Source organism: Rhincodon typus, chromosome 1, assembly GCF_021869965.1.
Source record: "Rhincodon typus isolate 14 chromosome 1, sRhiTyp1.1, whole genome shotgun sequence".
Classification (NCBI taxonomy): domain Eukaryota; kingdom Metazoa; phylum Chordata; class Chondrichthyes; order Orectolobiformes; family Rhincodontidae; genus Rhincodon; species Rhincodon typus.
Genome location: NC_063332.1, coordinates 68,051,190 through 68,076,728, shown reverse-complemented (window position 1 = coordinate 68,076,728; position 25,539 = coordinate 68,051,190). Strand labels below are relative to the sequence as shown.

Below are 25,539 nucleotides of genomic sequence, written 5' to 3'. Positions count from 1 at the left end.
ATCTTAGTTTGTATAGTTTTGGATTATTTGTTACTTTGGTTGGACCCTCGGCATGTGACTGTCATACCTATCATGTTATTTCCAGACCTTTAGTTTGTCTTTGGCACCATCCTTTTTTTTATTTTTTGTAGTTATTAGTCGGATCATAGGTCATCTGTTCACTCTACTCTCTCCGTTTGTATTTATCTTTTAACATTGTTAATGGCCTGGGATTATCTCACCATTATATGTCTGCATAAAAATTCTGTGCCTGTATGCTTTCCTCCACTTCGCCTGACGAAGGAGCAGCACTCCAAAAGCTTGTGATTTCAAATAAATCTGGTGGACTAGAACTTGGTGCCATGTGACTTCCAATTTAATTTTGCATGACCTTATTATGCTATTGTCACACGTGCTGTCAGTTTCTTCAAGTATTTGGTTGATAAACTAGTACTCCTCAAAGAACTGTTGGAGAATGTCCTTGGAAAGGTATGTGATTACCAAATTATAAATTTTATCCTGCACCCCCTAAACCTACCGAGTTTTCTTGCAGAAAATTTAAAGCAAGCATTAAGCCACTCTCTTTAGCTGATGGAAGGACCTTGATGCTGTTTTAAGTGGTCACCTGAACGTCATCTGAGGCAGTTTGTCATCAGAAGGTTTTCAGGCTCTCTTGGGGAGCAGGGCATAATCCTGTATGGTAGGTTACTTGTGCCCCCATCCTCTGTCCAGTAACTGGCACTATGATGACCAATTATTGTTCGATTGTATTAATAGTATACTTTACCAGTATACATCCATCCTATTGTATCTGATAGATATATGTTAATAAAGTATACTTGTAACACATGGAAATAAGACAAAGGTAGCAATGCAAAAAACAAAACCCATATTTGCTAAGATGATGTGTTTAGAAGTAGGAATGCAGAATAAATACCTCAAGGCTTGTAGAGACCTAGATTTGGAGTCTTCTTTTTTTCTTAATGGATGTGAGATATGGACATTAACAGAAGGAAGGGACCAGTTTGCTAAATAGCTTTGAAATGTTTGGATGTGAATGAATTGGATTTCCTGGAGAGAAAAAACAACTTGTTATGGTGAGTGCTGTGGAGACTGAATGAACAAAAAAAATCTTGTACATGAATAGGAAAAGCCAGAAAAGCTGGATCGGGCATGTTTTAAGAAGAAAGAGATTTTGTTAGAGACCTTATGGAGGGAAGGTTTCAAGAGTAAAGCGGAAGGGGAAATCAGAGGATTTTGAGTTTGGATGGTTTCATAATTAAAGCAAATTATTGACAAATTAAATGAATGGCACAAGATAGAGAGAGATGAAAAGACAACAGTGAGCCAAGGATCTGTCTTTAGTCAGAGAACACACGGTGATTTATCTGCATATGTTATAATTTGTCATAATACGCATATGTTTTTCTTTACAGGAAATGCCGCCAACAGTTTTGCCATTAATCCAGTTCTGGGTACTATTGTTGTTGCAAAAGGTCTGGATCGTAGTACACGGAGACAATATGAACTTACTGTTAAAGCAACTGATGGAGGAATGCCTCCAATGAGTGCAATTACTACTGTTCGCATCTTTGTGACCATTTCTGATAATGCAGCACCCAAGTTTGCAGTGAAAGAGTACTATGCGGAAATAAGTGAAGGAGCTAATATTGGCAGTTTTGTCATCCTGGCAACTGCATCCAGCCAATCAACAATTGTTTATGAAATTAAAGATGGAAATGTGGATGGTGCATTTAACATTAACCCTAACTCGGGTGTCATAATCACTCAAAAAGCACTTGACAATGAAGAACTGGCTTTGTACCGGCTTACAGTTCAAGCCACGAATATGGCTGGCTTATCAACCAATATTACTGTTTTAATACAGGTGCAAGATGAAAATGACAACATGCCAGTCTTCACTCAGTCAGAGTATATTGGAATCATTAGTGAGTCTGCCTATGTCAACAGTGTGGTTCTGAACGACAAAAATACTCCACTCGTAATTCAAGCCACAGATGCTGATGAAGGATCCAATGCTCTTCTGGTTTATCAGATTGCTGAACCATCTGCTCAGAAATATTTTGCCATTGATCCCAGCACAGGTGCTATTCGTGCAATCCTGAAGCTAGACTATGAGGAGACCAGTATCTTTCATTTTACTGTGCAAGTGCATGACAGTGGAAATCCACAACTATTTGCAGAATATGAAGCGAATGTTACCATTCATGTGATTGATGTAAATGATTGCCCTCCAGTATTTATTCAGGAGATGTATGAGGTATCTCTCCTTGTGCCGACTTATAAAGGAGTGAGAGTAGCTGTTGTAAATGCCACAGATGCAGACTCTGGTTCAAATGCAGATCTAATTTATTCCATAATTGATGGCAACATAGGTGACAAGTTCTCCATTGCTGCAAAGACAGGACTGATTTCAGTGAGAAACATGACTCAGCTGAGAAGCAGGTATGAGCTTACAGTTAGAGCTAGTGATGGAAGATTTTTAAGCACCGCATCAGTACATGTAAATATAAAAGAAAGCCAAGAAACCAACTTGAAATTCACACAAAGTTCATATTCTGCTGTGGTGAAGGAAAACTCTACAGACGTTAAAACCATAGCTATTATTACCACAATGGGCAATGAAATGAATGAACCGCTATTTTACCATATCCTTAACCCCGATAACAAGTTTAAAATAAGTCGCACTTCGGGTGTTCTTGCAACCACAGGAGCTCCATTTGATCGTGAAGAACAAGAAGTGTATGATGTAGTAGTTGAAGTTAGTGAAGAAAAGAAATCATCCAGAGTTGCTCATGTTGTTGTGAAGGTTACCGTTGAAGATATTAATGACAATGCTCCAATTTTTGTGAACTTGCCTTATTACGCTGTAGTCCAGGTTGATGCTGAAGTTGGTCATGTTATTCGCCAAGTCACTGCCATAGACAAGGATGTTGGTAAAAATGGAGAAGTTTACTATTACCTCAAAGAACATCATGAGCATTTTCAGGTAGGACCATCAGGGGCAATATCCTTGAAAAAGACTTTTGAACCCAGCCTATCAAATGTGGAGTTTGTTATTGTTGTTGTAGCAAAAGATGGAGGAGAGGTATCACTTTCAGCAGAAGTTGAAGTACCTATCACTGTTATAAACAAAGCCATGCCTGTATTTGAAAAACCATTTTACAGTATTGAAATTCCTGAAGACATCCAGCTGCATACTCCTGTTGTATACGTTCAGGCAAACAGTCCAGAAGGTCCTCGCGTCATTTACAGTATCACAGATGGAGATCCTTTCAATCAGTTTACAATCAACTTCAACACTGGAGTTGTGAGTGTGATTAGTTCCCTAGACTTTGAAATACATCCAGCTTATAAGTTAACAGTAAGAGCAACAGATTCACTGACTGGATCTCATGCTGAGGTATTTGTTGATATTGTGATAGAAGATGTCAATGATAATTCTCCAGTGTTTACAGAGAGAAAGTACACTGCCACTCTGTCTGAGGCTTCTGTGGTAGGTACATCAGTGGTTCAGGTCATTGCTACTGATTCAGATTCAGGAATGAATAAAGTTCTTTATTACCAATTGGTAGAAGATGAGACCAAAAGTTCTGAATATTTTCACATTGACAGCACCAGTGGCCTCATTTTGACAGCACGAATGCTAGATTATGAACAGATTCAGCAGTATAATCTCCTTGTTAGAGCTCTGGATAGTGGAAAACCCCAACTTTCAAGTGACATTATTCTCACTATTCACATCACTGATTTGAATGACAACCCACCATTGTTTAACGAACTGTTGTACGAAGCCTGTGTAAGTGAGCCTGTAACCCGTGGACATTTTGTAATGCATATTCAGGCCTCTGATGCAGATACGTCTGATGTGGAGAAACTTCAATATTCAATTGTCTCCGGCAATGAGCATATGAATTTTGCAATTGACAGTAAATCCGGCATTATTACAGTTGCAAACTTGCACAAACAGAATTTGGAGGCAGTTTACAATCTCGGTGTGTCTGTATCAGATGGTGTTTTCCGAAGCTCAGCAGAAGTTCGGGTGAGCATTATTACAGCTAATTTCCATAGTCCTGTTTTTGATCAAACCAGCTATGAGGTAGAATTGGCTGAAAATTCAGATATTGGTACCCTGGTGACTGAAGTAAGGGCAACAGATCAAGACTCTGGCACATATGGGCGCATAAGTTATTTCATTGTTAATGACTTTGCAAGAGAGAAATTTTCTGTTGAGCAGAAAGGAAAGATTTTCACATCAGAGAAGTTGGATCGTGAGAACCCAGTAGAGAAAGTAATTGTCATCAGTGTTATGGCAAAAGATGGTGGTGGTAAAGTAGCTTTCTGCAATATCAATGTTATACTCACTGATGAAAATGATAATGTGCCTCAGTTCCGAGCTACAGAGTACATGGTAAACATCGGAGCATATGCTCCGAAGGGATCTTCAGTCATTAGGATTGTAGCATCAGATGCTGATGAAGGAAGTAATGCAGATATTGTCTACACCATCGAGGCAAATTCTGACAATGTTGAAGAAAACCTTCAAATTGATTCAGTTTCTGGGCTCATTAGTACCAAAGAGAGTCTGGTTGGGCTAGAAAACCACTTATATACTTTCTTCGTGAGAGCCAAAGATAGCGGAGTGCCACAGCAGGAATCTCTTGTCCCCGTCTATGTTAGAATACTCCCACCTGAAGTTCCACTTCCAGTATTTCCTGAGCCCTTCTACACATTCACAATCTCTGAAGAGATCAATATTGGGACTGAGATTGATGTTATTCGAGCAGAAAATGATCAACAAATAACATACAGCCTTGTGAAGGGAAATACCCCTGAAAGCAACATGGATCAAATATTTGCCATAGAACGAGACACTGGAAGGTTAAAAACTGAAAAGAAACTTGATCATGAAACAACTAAATGGTACCAGATTACAGTCATGGCACAATATCGCTTTGAAGAATATGAAATAGTTTCTTCTGTGGATGTCCGTATTCAAGTGAAAGATGAAAATGATAACGCACCCGTTTTTGATTCTAACCCATATGAAGCCTTTGTTGTCGAAAACCTACCTGAAGGAACCACAGTTATTCAAGTAAAAGCAACAGATCAGGATTCTGGCACAAATGGCCAGGTGACTTACAGTTTAGCTCAATCTCAGGAACTTGATCATATACTGGAACTCTTCACCATTAACAGTGAAACAGGTTGGATAACTACTCTCAAAGAATTGGACCATGAGGAGCAGAAGAAGTACAGTATCATAGTAGTAGCATCTGATCATGGGGAAAAGGTGCAATTGTCCACTTCTTCAGTAGTGGATGTCACTGTCAGTGATGTGAATGATAATCCTCCACGCTTTACTGCTGAAGTCTACAAAGGGACTGTGAGTGAAGATGACCCACCTGGTGGAGTGATAGCCCTCTTGAGTACGACAGATGCTGACACGGAAGAAGTCAATAAACAAGTTACCTGCTACATTACAGGTAAAAGTTTTGTCAAAGTACAGGCGCTTTGTGCAGATCGTGATGACTGCATATTATGTTAACAATTTTCTTGTAAAACATGCATATATTTTTATAGGTTGGATAGGGCTGATATGTTATAAGTATGAAAATTATATTTCCCATGCCTTGCTTTTAGATTTAAATCATTGCATTTTGTTTATCTGCAGAAGGTTGCTGAAGACAAGTTCTGTAACCTATTACAGTAATTGCAAAATCCCATAAGCGTGCCATATTTGTTAGCTCTGGAGTTTGTAACCAAATAGTTTTTCATTCAAAGTTCACCCATTTTGTACACTTTATTGTTGGGAAAACTGGTACAGGAAGTCAATTTTGGAGACCAACATCCTTTGTGCCACGAATGCCTTAAAAAAAAAATGTAAAAATATTCTTTGGCAAATAAAAAAAATCACAACAAGGCAAGGAGACATCAGGATCTGTCCATGACTTTGTCTAAGTAATACTACTGCAGCCCAAGGCCCAATTTCTGGCCATCCTCTAGCCTCCTACTTCCGGCACACATCTTGTGACAGCCCTCATTTTTGAGGATGTAATGGGCTGAAATAAATTTCTGCTTTCTGTGTGATATAAGTGGTTAGTAATTTTATATACATTGTCTGTAATACTCTAATCTATAACAATCTACCCCAGAATATTTACACTATAATTGGCTAGTTGTTTTCTGTAATTGGGCATATTAAATTTTGAGGTGAAAATTGACATACCTGAATTTATTTGTTTGAACGTGCGTGTATCCAAGAAGTTTAGTTCAGTGTTCCACTTAGATCTTCACTCAAATATGGGGCTGGAATTTGAATACACAGTGAGTGTTATTAATATGGTACAGGACTGACATGGTATGTATAATTTAAAATGTTATATGGCCCTGCTCATGATTTGCAGTGCGTCTTATGCTGTCATAGAGGTCCACAACACAGAAAAAGTCCCTTCCGCCTATCAAGTCTGTACCAATCAAAAGTAAGCACCTAACTATTCTAATCAAATTTTCCAGCATATGATTTATAGCCTTATATGTCTTGACATCATGTGTGCATCTAAATACTACTTAAATGTTATGAGGGTTTCTGACTGAACTATCCTTACAGGCAGTGAGTTCCAAATTCCCACCACCTGCTTGGTGAAAACATTTTTTTCTTACATCTCCTTTAAACATTCTATCCCTTATGTTAAATCTGTGCTCCTGGTAATTGATCCTTTCACCAAGGGGAAAAGTTTCTTCCCATCTACCTGTCTCTACTCCTCTCAAATTTACACATCTGAATTATGTCCCGCTTCAGTCTCCTCTGCCCCAAGGAAAACAACCACAGTCCATCCAATCTCCCTTCATAACTAAAACTCTCTAGCCCAAGCAACATTCTGATCAATCTCCTTTGTACCCTCTCCAGCACAATCACGTCCCTCCTATTGTGTAGATCCTAGAACTGCCCACAGTACTGTATCTGTGGCCCAGCCAACCTTTTGTACAATTCCAGCATAACTTCTCTGCATTTAAGCTCTGTGCTTCAACTAATAAGGGCAAGTATTACACATGCTGCCTTATCCACTTCACCTACCTATCCTGCTGTCTTAAGGTCCATGCATGCTAAGGTCCATCTGATCCTTGGCGCTTGCTAGAGTTCTACCATTCATCATGCCTTGTTTGTCCTGCTCACACTTACCTGAATTGAGTTCCATTTGCAACTAATTAGCCCCTCTGTATCCTCCTGTAATCTAAGGTTATCCACCTTGCTATTTACCACCCCATCAATTTTCATATCATCCATGAACTCTGACCAACCCTTCTACATTCAAGTCTCAATCATTTATATAAGCCACAAAACGGCAACGCCCCCAACACTGGTCCCTGTGGAATCCCACTGGACACAGACTTCCAGTGCTTGCAATGCCTCCCCTGGAGTGCTGTCTACAGTTTTGGCCCCTGTATTTAAGAAAGGATTAATTGGTATTGGAGGCAGTTCAAAAGAGATTCACCAGGCTGATCCCTGAGATGAAGGGGTTGATTGCTCAAGAACAGCCAAATAAGTTAGGCCTTTATTCTTTAGAGTTTAGAAGAACGAGAGGTGATCTTATTGAAATATGAGCCAAGTGTGAGAGATGTTTGCAGTAGTGGGGGAATCTCGAACTAGCAGAGTTATAGAATAAAGGGACATTCGTTTAAAGGTGAGATGCGAAGGAGTTTCTTCCAGAGGGTAGCAAATGTGTGAAATTCTGTACCCCAAAGAGTTGTGGAGGCTAGATCACCGAAAGGATTTAAAGAGGAAGTGACCCACTGCCCCCTGCCATCCTGTGATTTGTGTGGCTGGAAAGAAAGCTATTGCTGGGCACCAGAAAACACAATATCTGAAGGGGAGGTGTTGGGGTAGGGGCAATACATAGGGCAAGAATTTAGGAAACAAGAGGACCATGCCCATACCGTCAGTATCAGCAGCTTGTACATGGGAATGAGCTGGGATTTTACGGGGCATTAAAATGCCATTGTAAACTGGTGAAGAGGAACAATTTCTATTGAGGGTGACTAATGTTTGGAATACTCTAATTCAGCAATCGTTTAATATATTCACAGCTGAGTGAGACGTTTTTGACTGGCTAGGTGATCACAGTTTATGGACGACCGGCAATGAAGTGAAATGGAGGCCTTATTAGATCAGCCATGATTTTATTGAGAAGTGGAGCAGACTCAATGGGCTGAATGGTGTGCTCCTAGTTCTTCTGTTTTTGTGTTCTTCCATAACTCCCTCTTACAGAAAGTGTCAATGAGCAGTTGCTTCCTTCCACAGAATGAGGTTTCCTTTGAAAGTGGGGGTGATGGCCTTTAAGAGGAGTTTTTTTTAATAGAATCCCTACAATGTGGAAACAGGCCCTTCGGCCCAACAAGTCCACACTACCATCAAATAAATGAGGAGGCAGCAGCAGGTTTGCTGCTTTCTCCAAAAGTGAACAGGTATGCGCAGGTCATGAACTGAAACCTCTGTGCCCAAAAAAAATTTAACTTTTCAGTTTGATAGTTCTGTTATTTGTGACCAAACAAAAGAATGTTAGGAATTTAACTTTGCCTATGATTGGTCTCTGAAGCATTAGATTAAACAAAATAAGCTGTAAATTTGGCAAAACACCATCTTTTAGAGGACAATTGTTAAACTGTTTGTTCCACTAGTTTCTCCGCTGGTCTTTTCTATTGTCGGTGGGTAATTTTCTAGCCTTGTATCTAGATAACAGTGAACTTTCTTTGAGATGAAAGTATGGATTTCTTCATCACATGTTTATAAATTGTTGCCAAAATGATGAAATGGCAGATTGTCATAGGAGTGCATAACATTAGGGTCATTAACTTTTATCATTAGTTTGGAAACCATTGTTATTTACATTTCCATGGATTCTGTTTTGAATGGTACAAAATAATTCTTATTTGTGTAATAAAATTCTGTACTTATGTTGTACAGAATTTTTTTTTGGTATTTAGCTGCTGATAAGTTAAATTGGATTAAAGTTGTAAAGGTTAGCCTTTTCTGATTACTTATTGAGCTTTGTTTATTGGAGCACTCCCACTTGAAGGCACATTATTGAGACAGAATGGGAGTTGCTGATGGACTGTAATTGATTTGTTCAGAAAGCTTTGATGGGAAACAAACTTTGTTTGCATGTGCAGTAATGTGTCATTAATTAAACCATGTACAAAGAGCTGTGCCCCTTGATAAGAATTTGGCTAGATAAACTGATTGAACTTAGCGATGCTTTTCATGGTGTACAGCCATGATATAAATGATTCTATGCTGCATTTTATTTTAATGTTGTAGCCTAAGCCCACAATCAAAACCTGGCAAGAAGAGTTCATTTTGCTTTTGTTCTCCACCGAGATGGTGGTTGGAATCTAAAATTGCTAGCCAGCATTAAAATTGCAAGCCCTGTTTTCTATTCAAGTTGAAATAGAATGTGAAATCAATTAAAAATATGTTTTTTTTAAAATGTCACCACCAGCACACTACAGCCCATTTTAAGCAAGAGAAGTTATTGCTTTCTGGGATGTCTTTACTACTTAGATTCTGTTGACTGGACTGTTTTTTTTTCAATAACAAGTAGGCGAAGGTGCCACTAAATGCAGTGTTTGGCTACGTACGCCAGTTACCTGTGCTCGATTCCCAATCTGTGCAACAGCTCATCTTGGAAACTGTGTCAGTTGTTATGCTTTGTTTCTAATGCAGACGTAAAGATTCGTGTGTGGGCTAAATGCTAATCGCTGCCTTGTGTCTCCTCTTTGATACGTTCCAATTAGAAAGCATATGAGTTGGCATGTTTGGTGATAATTTGGACCTGATTATGAATCTCTTCACATTCAGCAACCTGCTGAAATTTGCTATCTAGGCTAAAACTCCCAAAAAATACTCAATGGCCATCAGAAGCCAGAAACCCATCACCTCATAATAAAGTTCTAATGTTCAGTTCTTTAACGCTTAGTGTTATTTAACCAAGTTGACTCCTGACAGATTTTTGCACCAGCAACTGCAACACAAATATTTTCGATATGGTTCAAAATATTTGCCAAATAAAGGTATCAGTGATGAGAAGTCGTCATTACCATTCTCCTTGATCTGGTAGTATGCTCATACCTGCCAACTTTAAATTAATTTTCAGGAGGCGATCCTCTGGGGCAATATGCAATTGAGCACATTCAAAATGAATGGAAGGTTTATGTCAGAAAACCTTTGGATAGAGAGAAGAAAGATCATTACCTTCTGAACATTACAGCGACTGATGGGACGTTAGTGGCTAAAGCTGTAGTAGAGGTTAAAGTCCTTGATGCAAATGATAACAGTCCTATTTGCGAGAAGGTGAGTGTTGGATGTGCAGAAATATTTGCAAGAAATTAATATATTAATGCAACGTATAACATGTAAGCAATAAGTTCCTAATTAATTCCTTACTTGTTGAAGGTCTAAGGAGCATTACCAAATTGCAAAGTCATTACAGGGCAGAAATGAACCATTTAGCCTATGAAGTCCGTGCCAATGTTAATAGTCTACAGCAGCCTCCGTCTACCTGCCTTCGTTTTACTCCCAGTCTTTTCTTTTTTCCTTTCTTTCATATGCAAGCTTTGTCTTGAATTCAACTACAGCATTCCCTCTGCAACTATTCCTTGAGCTTGAGTTTCACACTCTAACCACGGTAGATAGCGATATTTCTCCTGAATTTAGAGTTTACAGTATCAGATGGATTATATTTTAAATTCTTAATTCTTTAATTTCATAAAGTTCAGCTTAAATTTTGATGTTATTGTGTATTTGGGAATTGTAATGAAGAAAACTAGACAAAGTAAATTCAGCCTTTAAAAGATTATGGGACAAGATCATTATCTGGCTTAGTGACACAATTCATATGTATGAAACAGATGGTGTTGCTCAGTTGTGAGTATGTCTATAAACAAAATGCTGGATAGGATTCATGAAAAGCTGATGGCACACTTGATAAGAACAAATTAAAAAAAAAATCTTGTGCATTTACTCTTCACGTACTTGAAGCTAACTGAATTAATCAATGGCCTAAGCCAAAGAGAGTAGGTTAAAAAGAATTTCGCTTTTTTAGCTTATTGAGCAATGTAATCCTTTTGGTCCTATGCAGAATGAATCTCGGCTCCAGTCTAAAGATCATGTTTTTATCCTCCTTAAATGACTCTGCTTCACTGTTTCTCTTCCAGTGGAAGATTTCACGTTATATTTTTGGCACATTTATTTTGGTCAAAATCTTGCTTGGTGTTAGTTTACCTCTATACTAAGAGCAGAAATTGCATCATGCCATAAAGAAAGAACCACAGATGCTGGAGATCTGAAATGATTTTTGATATTATGGCACCCTGTTTCACTGCTGTTAAATCAAAGTTATAAGTGCAACGTGTGCATTATAATCTGTTGTGCCAATACTGGAAGTCCTCTGGACACCAAAATGGCTTAGATGACTTCTGTTCTCCAGATGGAACATGCCTTCAGCTCCTTTAATAGCAAGTCAGGTTTTTATGCCAATTGAACTCTTAAAGGGAATTCCATAAGAGATAACATTTGTTGTGCCTGTTTAAACTTTGGCATTTCTGTATGCCAGCATTGCTCGATATTTATCATTCAACACTTCAGTTATATTCAGCGTTAATTACGCGATGGTGGTAGGAGCTAGAAAGTACAGTATTACACCTAGGTTATAGGCACATTACTTTACCAAACCATAGAGAATGCCATGAACATATTTTTTGCTTATTTCTATATTACTAAATTTTGATGAGCATTGATCAATCTTGTGCCTGAAGGGCGCACATTCTCTCATTTCTGATATAATTGGAAAAACAAGGTGCACGAGAAAGGCCATTCAACCCAATAAGTCCATTGATTACGCTGTTTCGTCAACTTGAATCCTCGTCTTTACCTGATATATCTTCAACTCTGCTTTAAGTATATTAATAAAGTAATAGTGCTTTTTCTGCATGTCTGATTTCTCATATCCATGAAGAGAATCTCATTTGTAGTTGTATTTTAATCTGCTTTAATTTTATTTCGATGTCCAAAAAGTGTTTTCTCTCGGATTCACTATCTCTAAACAGCATCTGTGCTTCTCAGCCATTTTCTTCAGTGAAAATGAGACCAGCTTTTGTAGTCTTAAATATTAAGTTTAATAGTCATTACTTCCAAATCCTGTTCTAATCCATCATTTGCTATACAAGGTAATTCCCAAATTGTACACCGTATTCCAAAGGCGACATATACAAGGTTTAAATAACTGTGCTTAATTATCAAATGTTGAAATGCAGCGCAGTACCCACTTTGCTTTGTTGAAATCAACCTCAAAATTCAGTACAAGATCAATGAGCAACACAAATCCAGATTTGTTTTTAATTTCCTCTTCTAGTGAATTATTAAATATCTATGTGTTAAAAATCTGTCTCCAGCAATTAGTGTTGAATGATTGCAATTATGTCAAATCATGTCATTTATGTGTTAAGAAATGTTATTATCTATTATGTCTATATCCATTTCTTGTTAACTTGCTTCATTATAAATACTCATCCACGTTTATACCAGTCACAATCAATCTAGATTTATGATATGGTGATTATGCCCTTTCTCAAATTAATGCCATTATTTCTTTAGAAGCATCTAACTGCAACAAGTTGCATTTACTTAGCAACTTCCATTATAAAAATTCTTCATAAAATTATGAACAACTAGGACAATGTATGACCTTAAATAGGAATTGAATAACTTTTTAACCCCATTGTCCATCACAGTTCAATGTCATTTGACCTGAAGTTTGCACTTAGTTTAAACTTTCCATGTGTGATGCCATGAGAGATCAAATGTGTTAGAAATTCTTATTGAAGTACAAGAAGATCTTTAGAGTTGTTGTGTTAGGGACAGTAATCATCAAATGGTGAGAATTGGGTAACAAGATGTAATAAATTGCTATCTGTCAATCTTGCTCAATTAGTAATAAATGGAAATGATCAGGCAGAGCTAATTTAGTTGGCGTCAGTGGGGGGTAGATGTTCACTGATAACAGTGGATCCTTAAAATAGCGTGAGAAACTGCATCAGTGTCTTTCTTCAACTCCATCATCTGCCAGTTATTTCAAGGTTTACGGGAGATATGAAACGAAAACTGCTGAGTAAAATGTTGCACCTTATTTTTCTTTTTAGACACTGTACACTGAGACAATTGCAGAGGACATTGGTTCTGGCAAACTAATTCTTGTGGTTCTGGCTGAAGATGCAGATATCCGTTCGAATGCTGAAATCACTTACACACTCCATGGAACTGGTTCGGAGAAATTCAGACTAGATCCAGACACTGGTGAGAATGTTTGCTGAGATACTTCTGTCTATTTTCCAAGATTGTTACAATTTAGGAAGTGTATCAAACTTTCCAACATTCACTATAAAGTGTATTGTTTCCACAGTTGAATTGATTTTATGTTACTCCTAATCTGCCTCCAGAAAATTAATTATGATTGTTGAATGAAAAGAAATTGACATCCATGCCAAAAGCTAATGGACTATTGGGTAGATAATGAAAATCTGTTAAATAGTATTGCTTTGTAGGATACCTGGAGAAAGTAGACTGAACAGAGATTGAGTTCTAAAATCTGTTGAAAGCCAAATGAAAATCAAGTACTAATGTCAAGAAAATGTAAAAGTTGTCAACTGATCATTTTAGCACCTAACTTTGTATTTAAATTAACTACTTAGGTGAATTGAAAACTTTAGCTCCACTCGATCGTGAACAGCAAGCAGTTTATAACCTATTGATGAGAGCCACTGATGGAGGAGGTTACTTCTGCCAAGCTGATGTTGTGATAACACTGGAGGATGTGAATGATAATGCACCAGTGTTTTCATCTGATCCATACACTGTATCTGTCTTTGAAAACACAGCTAACAAAACACTGCTAACAAGAGTTCAAGCCACTGATCCAGATACAGGTAAGATATGTTCCAGTTCTACTAATAACCAAAAATGTTAGAACACAGTTATCAGAAACTAAACAAATCTATAATTTGTTTCCAGATGTACTGTACAATGACAGCTCCATTTAGAAAAGGGTAGTGCAACCTCCCAGTATTGTGAATGGATATAATCATAGGAACTTAATGCAGTGACCTTCAAACAAAGAAACTTAATGATTTGTCAAAACCAATGACATACTTTTAAATAATGCTTTAATGCAGCAGTATATTATGTTAATGGAAAATCATAGATTTTTGTTTTGAGATGTGACAAGACTACATTAATAACAAATGTAGACTGGGATTTAAAACCATAGCCAAGCCCTGCCTCGCCCCAGTTGGAGAATGAGTGGGAAAGTTGTTTCCGTTCGAGAATCCTGATGATATTTAAATATTGCCAGGCGATTAATGAACCAGCATCTGATTGTCCAAGCAATCAAGACCAGTAGGATGGAAATTTTGTCCCAAAGAACTGCTAATCAGTCAGAGGCTGTACCACCAGGTTGCTGCAAGGTGCAGCCTGAGCATCGGGTGAATAGGACTTTTTTTGGGAGTCATCAGACAGGAAGTGACAGAGATGGTAGGGGAGCAAGATCCTAGTTTTCCATGTCTCCCTCACCAGGTTTGCTGGTAATCTTCAGGATCACAGGATAGCCATATTATTTCAATTAAATCCCTGAACCGCCACTAAATTTAAGTGCTCCCAATTGACTCATTTTTGAGCCTAATTTCCACATTGGACCCTTCCTCCTCCCAACTTAATTGAGAGCAGGATTTCTGGCACTGGGATTCTGACGCAGAAACTCGCCTTTGATTTTCCAGACTTACCTGCCTAGACGCTCGGTCCACCAGACTCCAGTAAGCTCTACCCATAGTTACCCTGAGAAAGGTGGTTGTGGATCTTTTCCTTAAACTGCTGCAGTCCTTGTCATGGTAGCATTCCTTCATTGAAAGGAATTTTTAATTCTTAAACCAGTGAAAAATAGCTGTAATTTCCAAATTTATTTGGTCTTTAAGCTCCCACTTGCATTGTTTTCTCTACAATGTTCCTTGAAAATGTACCCTGTTAAATGTTGCCTTGATACAAGTTATTTTTGCGTCTTATCTAGCATGTGGTCTTGTCTTTGCCTCGATTGTAACTTTGGAAAGATATTGAAGCCTGTGTTTTTTGCAGAACATAAATTAAGTACTAACACCCAGATTATTGCTAAATAATTTGTTGCTTAATGGCTCTATTGATGATATATGCCATGATGAAGAGGAGGGAGTGACCAAAATGGATTAGTCCTGTTTTCCTTTGTAGATAGGACATGTATATATATTCTTTCACATTGTAGAAGTACTCCTCTGACTGCAAAGAAGTTTACAGCTGACACTAGTTTAAGGTGCACTGGAATTAATTGAATGCAATCTGCCTATTCAATCTATGAGGGAAAGTGGGCCCCAAAAAAACATCAGATTATTTTCCTAATAGGGAAGAACTGTTTAGGACCGAGGATTTCTCTATCCAGGTACATGTATCACTGAAAGTTGGTGCACCGGTGCACCAGTGCAACAGTGTTAGTATAAAGTTTAGCCTTTTGTAAACAATTTGAATACAAACAGGAGGAAGTAATACTTCAGTTGAACTGAATCATATAAATATTGACCCTGAAAAGTGCCCAATCTACGTCAAATTACCCTGTAAGATGTCAAAAAATTTGAACTGCAGATAAAGTTAACTGACTCGTGCACTTACTTTTGAAGTGAACACAAATAGTATTCTCCACTGACATGATGTTACCAAAAAGCCAAAAGAGTGTTTTTGCCTACCACGTAAATGAGTAGTATGGTGAGCGAATGTCAGTGCCATGTGATTCCAGATATGTAGATCGTAGTTCTCAATGTTTGCCAGACCATGATGAATCTCTTTGATTATCTGGAATGGGCATGTGCCAACTATGCTCATGGAGCCAATGCTTGCAGAACTCAAACATAGTGCCCAAGATTAGATGAGATTCTGCCATTTGTTAACATTCACTAAATAACCCGAACTGTACTAAGAATTACACTGGAATCTAATTTAAGATCATCAGTCAGGTTCACTGTGTAAATCATTTGCATGTGCTGGAAGGTCCATTTGTTCACAAACAAGGTCATGTTCTTTATAGGCAAAAAGAATATGTCCAAACATTGTACCTTTTTCAATGCGGACAGGGTTATGGAGACAGTGACTCCCTAATGCATCCCCATGGTGATGCCCTGATCAGTCAAAGCTGACTTGGCTGTTTTGAATTTAATTAAGACTAAGACTGTTAATGATTCCTGCTGCTTCTCTTTGCCAAGCATAGTCCAATCAATCAGCACACTGTTTTTATGCTGCAAAAATAATTGTTGCCTTTCTAAAGTCAGTGTTATTGTGTCTCAATCCTGGTGGGTAGGTGAAAAGCTTTGACTTCATGCCTTTTTTATTTAGCAATTTGTAAATATTGTGTCTACAAAAATGAGTGAGAGGCTGCACTTGCTGGGATGAATGTGGCTCCAACAACACTTGAAGCTTAACACTACTGCTTAACTGACAGTCTACCCACCACTTTGAACATTCACTCACTCTTTCCTCGCTGATACACAATAGTAGCTTGTAGAAGATGTACTACAGTGACTCACCAAGGCTCCTTCAACAACAGCTTCAAACCTCTCAGGGCATCAGACACCTGGGAGCATCATGATTTGGAAGACTGCCTTGAAGCCACATCACCATCCAGTCTTGCAACTATATTACTGTTTGTCAGTGCCACTACTTCTGAATCCTGAAACTATCCCCAACAGTGCTGCAGGGGTGCTACCACCGCATAGACTGCGGTGTTCAAAAAGACGGTTCACCATCATGCTAATAGCACTTAAGAATTGGCAATAGATAGCTTCCTTGCCAGCAGCACTCCAATCACAAGTATGAACAAGGCAAATAAGAATATATTGGCCTTGGAGGTGGTGTACTGACAATTCTCCAGTAATTTACCCAAACTTACGTTTTTAAATTATGAAAACAGGTTGCTTAAACTACCTGAATAAAAACAAGGATTCACATTTTTTAAACTTATAGCAGCCCATTCAAGAGGGAAGTCAAGAAATACTTTTTCATACTTGGGGATTAATAGTGTGGAATTATGGCCCTCTCACAGCTGTGTGCATTGAATCAATTAAGTTGTCAAATCCCAAGATGAACAATTTTTTTTTATTAGATATTGAAGGGTATAGATCAAAAGCTGTTAGATGGATTTGCAGCATAGATCAACCAAGGCTCAAGGAGCTTTAACAGCCTTTTATTTGTTTGTTCAGTCATTGAGTTTGTGGGTTTATGGTCCATGCCTATTACCATTGAGAAGGTGGTGGTGAGCTGCCACTTGAACTACTGCATTCTGTTTGGTGTAGGTTGACTCACAATGCTGTTAGGCAGGGAATTCCAGGATTTTGACCCTCTGACAGTGAATGAACCCTGAAATATTTCCATGTCAGCATAGTGAGTGGTTTGGAGGTGAACGTGCAGGTTGTAGTGTTCCCATGTATCTGCAGCCCTTGCCCTTCTACCTGGCAGCTCTCACGGGTTTGGAAAGGGGTGCCTGAGGACCCTTGATCAATTTCTCCAGTACCTTTCTAAATGATACACATTGCTGCTGCTGAGTGTTGATGGTGAAGGGAGTCAACCTTTGTGGAAGTGCTGTCAATCATGCAAGGCTGTTTTGTCCTAGCTGGCATCAAGCTTCCAAGCTGTTGTGGGAGCTGCACTCATCCAGGGAAGTGGTAAGTATTTCACCAAACTCCTAACTTCTGTCTTGTAGCTAGAGGACAGGATTTGGGAAGGTGAGAGGTGAATTATTTGCTGCAGAAAATTCAATTTCTGACCTTCTGTTGTAGTAACAGTGTTTATGTGGCTTATCCAGTTCAATTTTGGGTCAATGGCAGCCCTCAGGATGCTGATAGTGGGAAATTCTGCCCTGGTAATAACATCCAATTTCAAGGGAGATAGTTAGATGCTATCTTGTTCAGGATGGTTGTCTCCCGACACTTATGTGTCACGCATGTTACTTGTCATCCCAAGCCTGGTTTTGTTGAATTTTTAAATGAACTGTGTCAGTATCTGAGGACTCGAGTGGTTCAACTTGTTGGTTCCCTCACCACCGCCACAGGCTCAGTCTCGCAGCAGGACCTGACATTAGGACTCACGAGCTCAGTAATTGTGGTGCTGCCTAGCCATTCTTGGTGTTAAACATTGAAGTCCCCTACCCAGAGTACATTCTGTGTCGTTGCCAACCTCAGGGCTTCTTCCAAGTTGCAGGAGGATGGATATGCGTTACTCACGGGGTTTTCTTGCCCAAGTTTGTTGTGATGCCATGAGATTTCTTGGGGACTGGAGTCACTGTCGAGAGCTCTCAGAACAACTTCTCTCTACTATTTATCACTGTGCCACCACCTCTGGAGGATTTGCCCTACAAATTGGGAAAAGACATATCCAGAGATGGTGTAGTCTGGTATATTGTTTTATAATGTACAATTCTGATACCATGACTGAATGACTGTGCGTGACTTTTCTGTAAATTAGCTCTCTCAATTTTGGTATGAGTCCCTGGACTGTCCCTTCCTGGACAGGTAGCAGTTGCATTGAGTTGCCCCAAGTATTAAGATGTCCTCTCCAGGCATTGCACTTGTTGTTCAAAGAAAAGGATGAAACCAGTATCGTTTTGAGCCAGTCCAGCTGGAGAACTAGTCTGATAAATGAAAAGCTACAGTCTAGGCCACCTCACCCTGGGTTTTCTGTCCGGTTTACTTATATTTATCTCTCAAGCAATGGCTGAGAAACTGGTTTCATGGGCACCAGGATGTGACCAAACACTGGCATGCCATGTGATTGGCATCCATGCCTCCTCTGTCTCCTGTAGTTTAGCCTGGACCTCCAAGGTATACAAGTTACATAGGTTGCCACAGGGAATCAGTGCATGTCATTTGCTGTTGAAGAGGCTATTTACTGGCTGAGGAGGATTGTGCACTTGAGTCTCTCTGTGCAATAATTGTACTAGTACCCAGCAATGCAAGCTGAAGGCAAGAAATAACAAAAGACTGACCAATATGTAGTACACCCATGCTAGTACACATAATGCACATCAACTGGAAGGACTAAATTTATACTGGATGCTGAATGCACCTAATATTGGAATTCTCAAAGGTTTTGTTGTAGTGTCATTAGAAAATAGTGGTATTAAAACTGATCAAGCTCCTACTTTGAGAGTTTCTAACTCTCCACTCTAGGATTCCTTTTCCTGTACCTGAGTTCTCTGCCTGAAGGCAGCACGACCCATGGACCCATGATTTCAGCAAGAGTAGGGCAAGGAAGCAGGTCCAAAATCCATATCTGCTGCCTTGTCCAATTAAGCTTAGCAACTCCACTGCCAAAGGGTCCATCTTGCTGTGGCAGCACCTGTTTGTAAATGCATATTGTAGCGTGGAGATTTGGGCAATAATATTGGAGGCTCCAATTTATTTCCATCACGTGGCTCACTAGGAATCTCTCCTGCACTTACTTACTGACTGCCATTGCCGTATGTTGGAAGAGTTTGTAAGTAGGTATTTATTTGACTGTATTGTGAATGGAACTTCCTAAAGTGAATTTTGAACTCTCAGCTTCTGGCTCAGAGGCAGCGATTCTACCACTGACTCGGAAGACTTCCTCAGCCTTGGTTTGGCAACGCAGTGAGATGTGCATTCTGAATGCCAGCTGCATTTTGGTGATTGTAACTGTTGTTTTCATTAGCTATAACTGAGTTTTGCAGTTTTTTGCGTCATCAGCCTTTTTAAAGCAGTATTGATAGATATCATTTAATGACAGTTTACCAAGACATGTCTAAATAACAATTAACCAGAAATTTTACATTTCTTTCCAAACAGTCTGTTTCTAGCTCACATAAGACACATTGCTGTGTCGCTGATAATTTAGTGAAAATACAAAAAGAGAATCAATCATGTCAGCACATGTAGGCAAAACGTTAATCATGGTAATATTCTGTGCACAGGTCAGACTGGGTGCTAAGGGAACAGTAAAGCCCACTATCAGTAGTATGAATCCAGCATAAATTGTTAAGCAAGTGTTTTCAAGCATGGTGAATTCAACATTGATTCTGTCCAAATTGCTAACCTTTTTGGTCTTCTGTAAAGTTCAATTTATTTTCATGGTGTTTAAATTAACAAGCTGAGTTTAAATAAAATCCAAAAGCACTGTGGATATTGGAGATCAGAAACAAAAGCAGAAATTGCTGGAATAGCTTAGCAGGTCTGGCAGCATCTGCAGAAAGAAATCAAAGTTAACGTTTTGGGTTGAGTGACCCTTCCTCAGAACTGATGAATTCTTTTAGTTTAAATATTTTTGAATTTTAAGATATTAGTATGGCCTTTAATACTGAAGTATCTCTATGCATCGTATACAGTAATTCACAACTTGCTTATTGGGCAGGTGATATTTAGCCTGTTCTCTGCACAGCTTCCCAAATAAGCATCAAGACTTGGTACTATTCTCCTGCACTTTCCCCATGATCATACATTGCCCTCCTGAATACATTCATTGAGCCAGCCTCCACTACTCTCTCGGGCAGTACGTATCGGAGGCACAATAATTCACTCTGTTTCTCACATCACATTTACTTTTGGTTTTGCAATTTATTTTAAATCCGTGGTCTCTTATTTGTGATCCTCATACAACTGAGAGCAATTTCTCCCTATCTACTCAGTTCAAAATCTACAAGAGGTCTGAAAACTTCATATCTCCTCTGAGCCTTCCTCGTTCCAACTTTTCGATCATCCTGATTGCCTCATCCCTAGATGTGTTCTTCTAGATTTCTTCTGCGCTGTCTCAAATGTGTTTGCATCCTTCCTAAAGTGTGGTCCCCAGAACTGTGTATGCAACTCTAGCTTTGGTCTAACTAGTGTCTTATATAGATTCATTGCAACCTCCCTGCCCTGATACTCTCTGCCCCTGTTATTGACGCCTGGGATAATATATGCTTTATTAATAGCTCACCACCTCTCCTGCCACCTTGGACTTATGCACATATATACCTCCAATCTCTCTGAACCTGCACACCTGTAGAATCGTACTCTTTATTATACTGACTCTTATTCTTTTGTTCAAAATGTATCACCTCACACTTGTCTACATTGAATTTCATCTGCCACCCATCAGCACACTCCGCTAATTTGTCAATGCCTATTTGTGTCATCTCCAAACTTTGGAATTGTCACATATCATGGAAAATTTAGATCACTATATAAATTGGGAAAGGCAAAGGTCCTAGTACTAAAATTCTGAGGAAGGGTCACCGGACCCGAAGCGTTAACTCTGTTTTCTCCTTCACAGATGCTGCCAGACCTGCTGAGCTTTTCCAGCAACTTTTGTTTTTGGTCCTAGTACTAAACCCTGGGGAGCTCCATTACAAACCTTCCTCCAGCCTAAACATTCCCATTAGTTATTCCTCTTTCCTATTACTGAGCCAATTTTATATTTGAGTTTCTACTGTCCCTTTCATTCCATGGATTATAATTTTTATCACCAGTCTGTTGTCTGGTACTGTGTTTGGCACCATTTCGAAAGTCTGTGTACAGTACATCAACAGCTTCCTCTCACCACCGTCTCTGTTAACTCCAGCAGTTTGAACTTGCTTTTCCCCTAAGAAATCCATGCTGGTTCTCCCAAATTATATTTGTCCAAGTGACTGTTAATTCTATTCCAAATTATTGGTCTGGATTTTCCGATAAGCAGAAGTCTCTCTCAGGTGGCCACTGTACTCCTTTTCTTTTTTTACTCCACAGCACAAGAGCTCTGCATTTCTGACAGGCGATTCTGATCAGGATTCTTTCAAAAAATGCAGAACTGTACTTTCATTTGACAGCAGGAGAAGAAAAGTTCTGTATGAAACTTTGTTGTGCATTTAGCATTACTGTACATTTTCCGCTTAGGGCTCTGATAGTACGTGGGTTGGCAGAGTTTACTTCAAATTGTTCACCTGCTGTTGGAAACTGAGCGGTGCAATGAAAGTTGGGGGGGGTGGTGGTGGTGTGTAGAATTAATAATCTTCTCTAAGCAATCTGTTGGCTTGATGGAGTAATGGAAAGCAATGAGCCAGTCACTAGCCCACAGCCATGTGGGAGGAGGAATAGAGGTATCCTTTACACAATAGATAATGTGCACAATATGTGCAGAGCCAGTATGTTCAGACTTTATCAGCAGTCTTTGTATGCCTATTGCTTTCTCTTTCTCTTGCTGTCACCCTGTGTGTGTGTGGCTCTCTGTTGCTGGGCCTCATCTCCATGTACTGTATTCACTCTTCCTACCCTGTCATCAGCATAAATATCACCTTTTCCCAGCTATTTTCAGTTCTGATAAAGGTCACTGGGCTGAAAATGTTAACTCTGTTTTCTGTCTACAGATACAGCCAAACTACAGTTTCCTCAGCACTTTGTTTTTGTTTCAGATTTCCAGTATCTACAGTTATTAATTTTTGTTATTGTTTCAAATTATTGATTTGTTGTGATAGTTGAATTAATACAGAAGGTAAAATGTTCTAAAATTTGTTTACTGCATTTCTTTTTGACAAAAGATATTTAAAGTTAAAAATATCTGTTGCACTTCTAAAAGTTTGCTAGTGCTGCATTCTAGTTCATTGTTTAAACCAGTCAGTAATGGACAACAGGGCAAAAAAGTACTATTAAAAGTCTTTGAAATGCCTTATCACTTAAAAAGGCAGTATAATTGTGCACTTTATTATATTTGCATGATACCATTTTCTTTTACGAAAGATATGAAATTAATTTTGTTATTTCAACAGACACGCTGAAAGCTTGTTTGGAACCAAAGTTCATGTTAAAATGATTATATTAATTGAATTGTTTTCTTTTTCAATTTTAAAACCTAGGCTTGAATCGTAAGATACTTTATTCACTTGTGGATTCCGCAGAAGATCACTTCTCAATTGATGAGTTATCTGGAATTATTAGTCTGGAGAAACCTTTGGATCGAGAACTCCAAGCTTCATACACACTTATTGTGAAGGCCACTGACCAAGGCGCGCTCAAAAAGCTATCATCAGTTTGTACAGTATTGGTTTCTGTCCTCGATATCAATGATAACCCACCTGTGTTTGAGCACAGAGAGTATCTAGCCACCCTTTCTGAGGATACTCCTTTGGGAACTGAGGTTCTTCAGGTGTTTGCAGCCAGCAAGGATGTTGAGGCCAACACAGAGATCACATATTCCATCATTAGTGGCAATGAACACGGAAAGTTCAGCATAAATGCAAATACAGGTACTTTTAATGTACAGTAATCGTGGCAAAATGTGAAAATCAATTTCTGAGGGACAAAACCCTGCTTATTATGAGGGTCAGATGTCAGACAGTACAGTTTGGACAAGGGGAAACACAATATCGTGATATCAGGTCAAGTTATTAAATAACAAAAACAGTACTTAATAAATGAAGGCAGTATAATCCTAATCTAGATGCTTTTCCCTTCCACTGACTTATAATGGTTCATGACTCGTTTTTCTTTTCTGAATTTGTCATCTTGAAATCTGTGCAGCAAGCTTTCAGAAACAGCAGGAGTAGGCCCTTTGGCCCTTCGTGCCTGCTGCGCCATTCATTATGATCATGGATAATATCCAACAAGTCTATTCCTGCTTTGTCCCCCCAATGTCCTTTGATCCCTTGAGCCCCAAGTGCTATATCCAACTCCTCCTTGAAATCGTACAATGTTTTCAGCATCTACTGCTTTCTGTGGTAACGGATTCCATAGGCCTGCCAGTCTCTGGGTGAAGATTTAGACAGAAGGGGTCATGGGTCTGGAAGGTGCTGCCTAAGGATTTTTGGGGAGCTTCTGCAGTGCATCTTGTAGATAGTTGATACTGTTGCGACTGAGTGTCGATGGTGGAGGGAGTGGATACTTGTCGATGTGGTGCCATTCGGGCAGACTGCTTTATGTTGCATGGTGTCCAGACAAGTGGGGAGTATTCCATCATACTTCTGGGTTGTGCCTTGTAGGTGGTGGAAGGCTTTGGGGAGTCAAGAGGAGAGCTATTTGCTGCTCTGTTCCGAGCCTCTGACCTGCTCTTGTAGCCACTGTGTTTATATGGCAAATCCGGTTGAGTTTCTGATTAATGGTAACCCCCAGGATGTTGAAAGTCAGGATTCATTGATAACACCGTTGAATGTCAAGGGGTGATGGTTAGATTCTCTCTCGTTGGAAATGTCATTGCCTGATATTTATGTGATGCAAATGTTACTTGCCACTTGTTAGCCCAAGCCTGAATATTGTCCAGGTGTTGTTGCATTTGGACATGGACAGCTTCAGTATCTGAGGAGTCTTAAATGGTGTTGAACGTTGTGCTATCATTGGCAAACATCCCCACTGCTGACCTTATGGCATTGTTGAATGAGCTGAAGATGGACCTGGGTCACTAGCCTGAGGAACTTCCACGAAGAAATCCTAGAGCTAATGTGACTGACCTCCAACAACCACCACTATCTATCTATGTGCCAGATATGACTCAACCAGTGGAGAGTGTTCCCATTGATTCCAGTTTTGCTCCTTGATGCCATACTCTGTCAAAAGTGGCTTTTGTGGCCAGGCCTGTCACCCTCACCACACTGCTGGAATTTAGCTCATTTGTCCATTGTTGAACCAAGAGTGTAATGAGGTCAGGAGCTGAGTGGCCCTGGCGGCACCCAAACTGGGCGTTGCTGAGCAGATGCTACTTGATAGTATTGTTAATGGCACTTTCCATCACCTTACTGATGATCAAGAATAGACTGATAGGATGTTATTGGCCAGGTTGGATTTGTCCTACTTTTTGTATACAGGAAATACTTGGGCTATTTTCCACATCATCAGATAGAAGCCAGTGTCGTAACTGTACTGGAAAAGCTTGGCTAAGGATGCAGTAAGTTCTGCAGCACATGTCTGTAATACTATTGCCACAATGTTGTCAGGGCCCATAACGCTTTACAGTTTCCAGTTCTTCCAACCGTGTCTTGATATGACATCCAGTGAATCGATTTGACTCGATGCTGGGGACGATGGGAGGAGTCCAAAATGGATCATCCACTTGGCAGTTCTGGCTGAAGATTTTGCATCAGTTATCTTTGCGTCAGTTGTGATATCCTGTATCCTTAGACTGTGACCCCTGGTTCTGAACTCCCCTTTCAGTGGGAACATCTTTCCTGCAAATAACCCTGTGTAGTCCTGTTAGAATGTTATAGGTTACTGTGGGATTCTCCACCTTGTTCTTCAGAACCTCAGTGAATATAATGCTAATCGATTCAACCTCCTCATTCATCATTCCTGCCATTCTAGGAGTCAATTTGCTAAACCTTTGCTGTGCTCCTTCTATGGCAAGAACATACTTCCTTCGATAGGAGACCAAAACTGCGCACAATATTCCAGGTGCGATCTCACTAAGGCCCTGTATCATTGCAAGGCATCCCTGCTCCTGTTCTCCAAATCTCTTGCTGTGAAGGT

At 39.4% G+C, this 25,539-nt stretch overlaps 1 protein-coding gene across 8 annotated transcripts in view; it reads left to right on the top strand.

Annotated features, from left to right (window-relative positions):
- fat1a (FAT atypical cadherin 1a) overlaps positions 1-25,539 on the top strand; it is a 182,126-nt gene that overhangs the window by 123,109 nt on the left and 33,478 nt on the right. For all 8 annotated transcript variants that reach the window (XM_048603528.1, XM_048603549.1, XM_048603536.1 and 5 more), the window contains exons 10-14: positions 1,416-5,486; positions 10,155-10,351; positions 13,198-13,351; positions 13,747-13,980; positions 22,941-23,330. In XM_048603528.1, the coding sequence (XP_048459485.1) occupies positions 1,416-5,486; positions 10,155-10,351; positions 13,198-13,351; positions 13,747-13,980; positions 22,941-23,330 (5,046 nt within the window). The remainder of the gene's footprint in view (positions 1-1,415; positions 5,487-10,154; positions 10,352-13,197; positions 13,352-13,746; positions 13,981-22,940; positions 23,331-25,539) is intronic.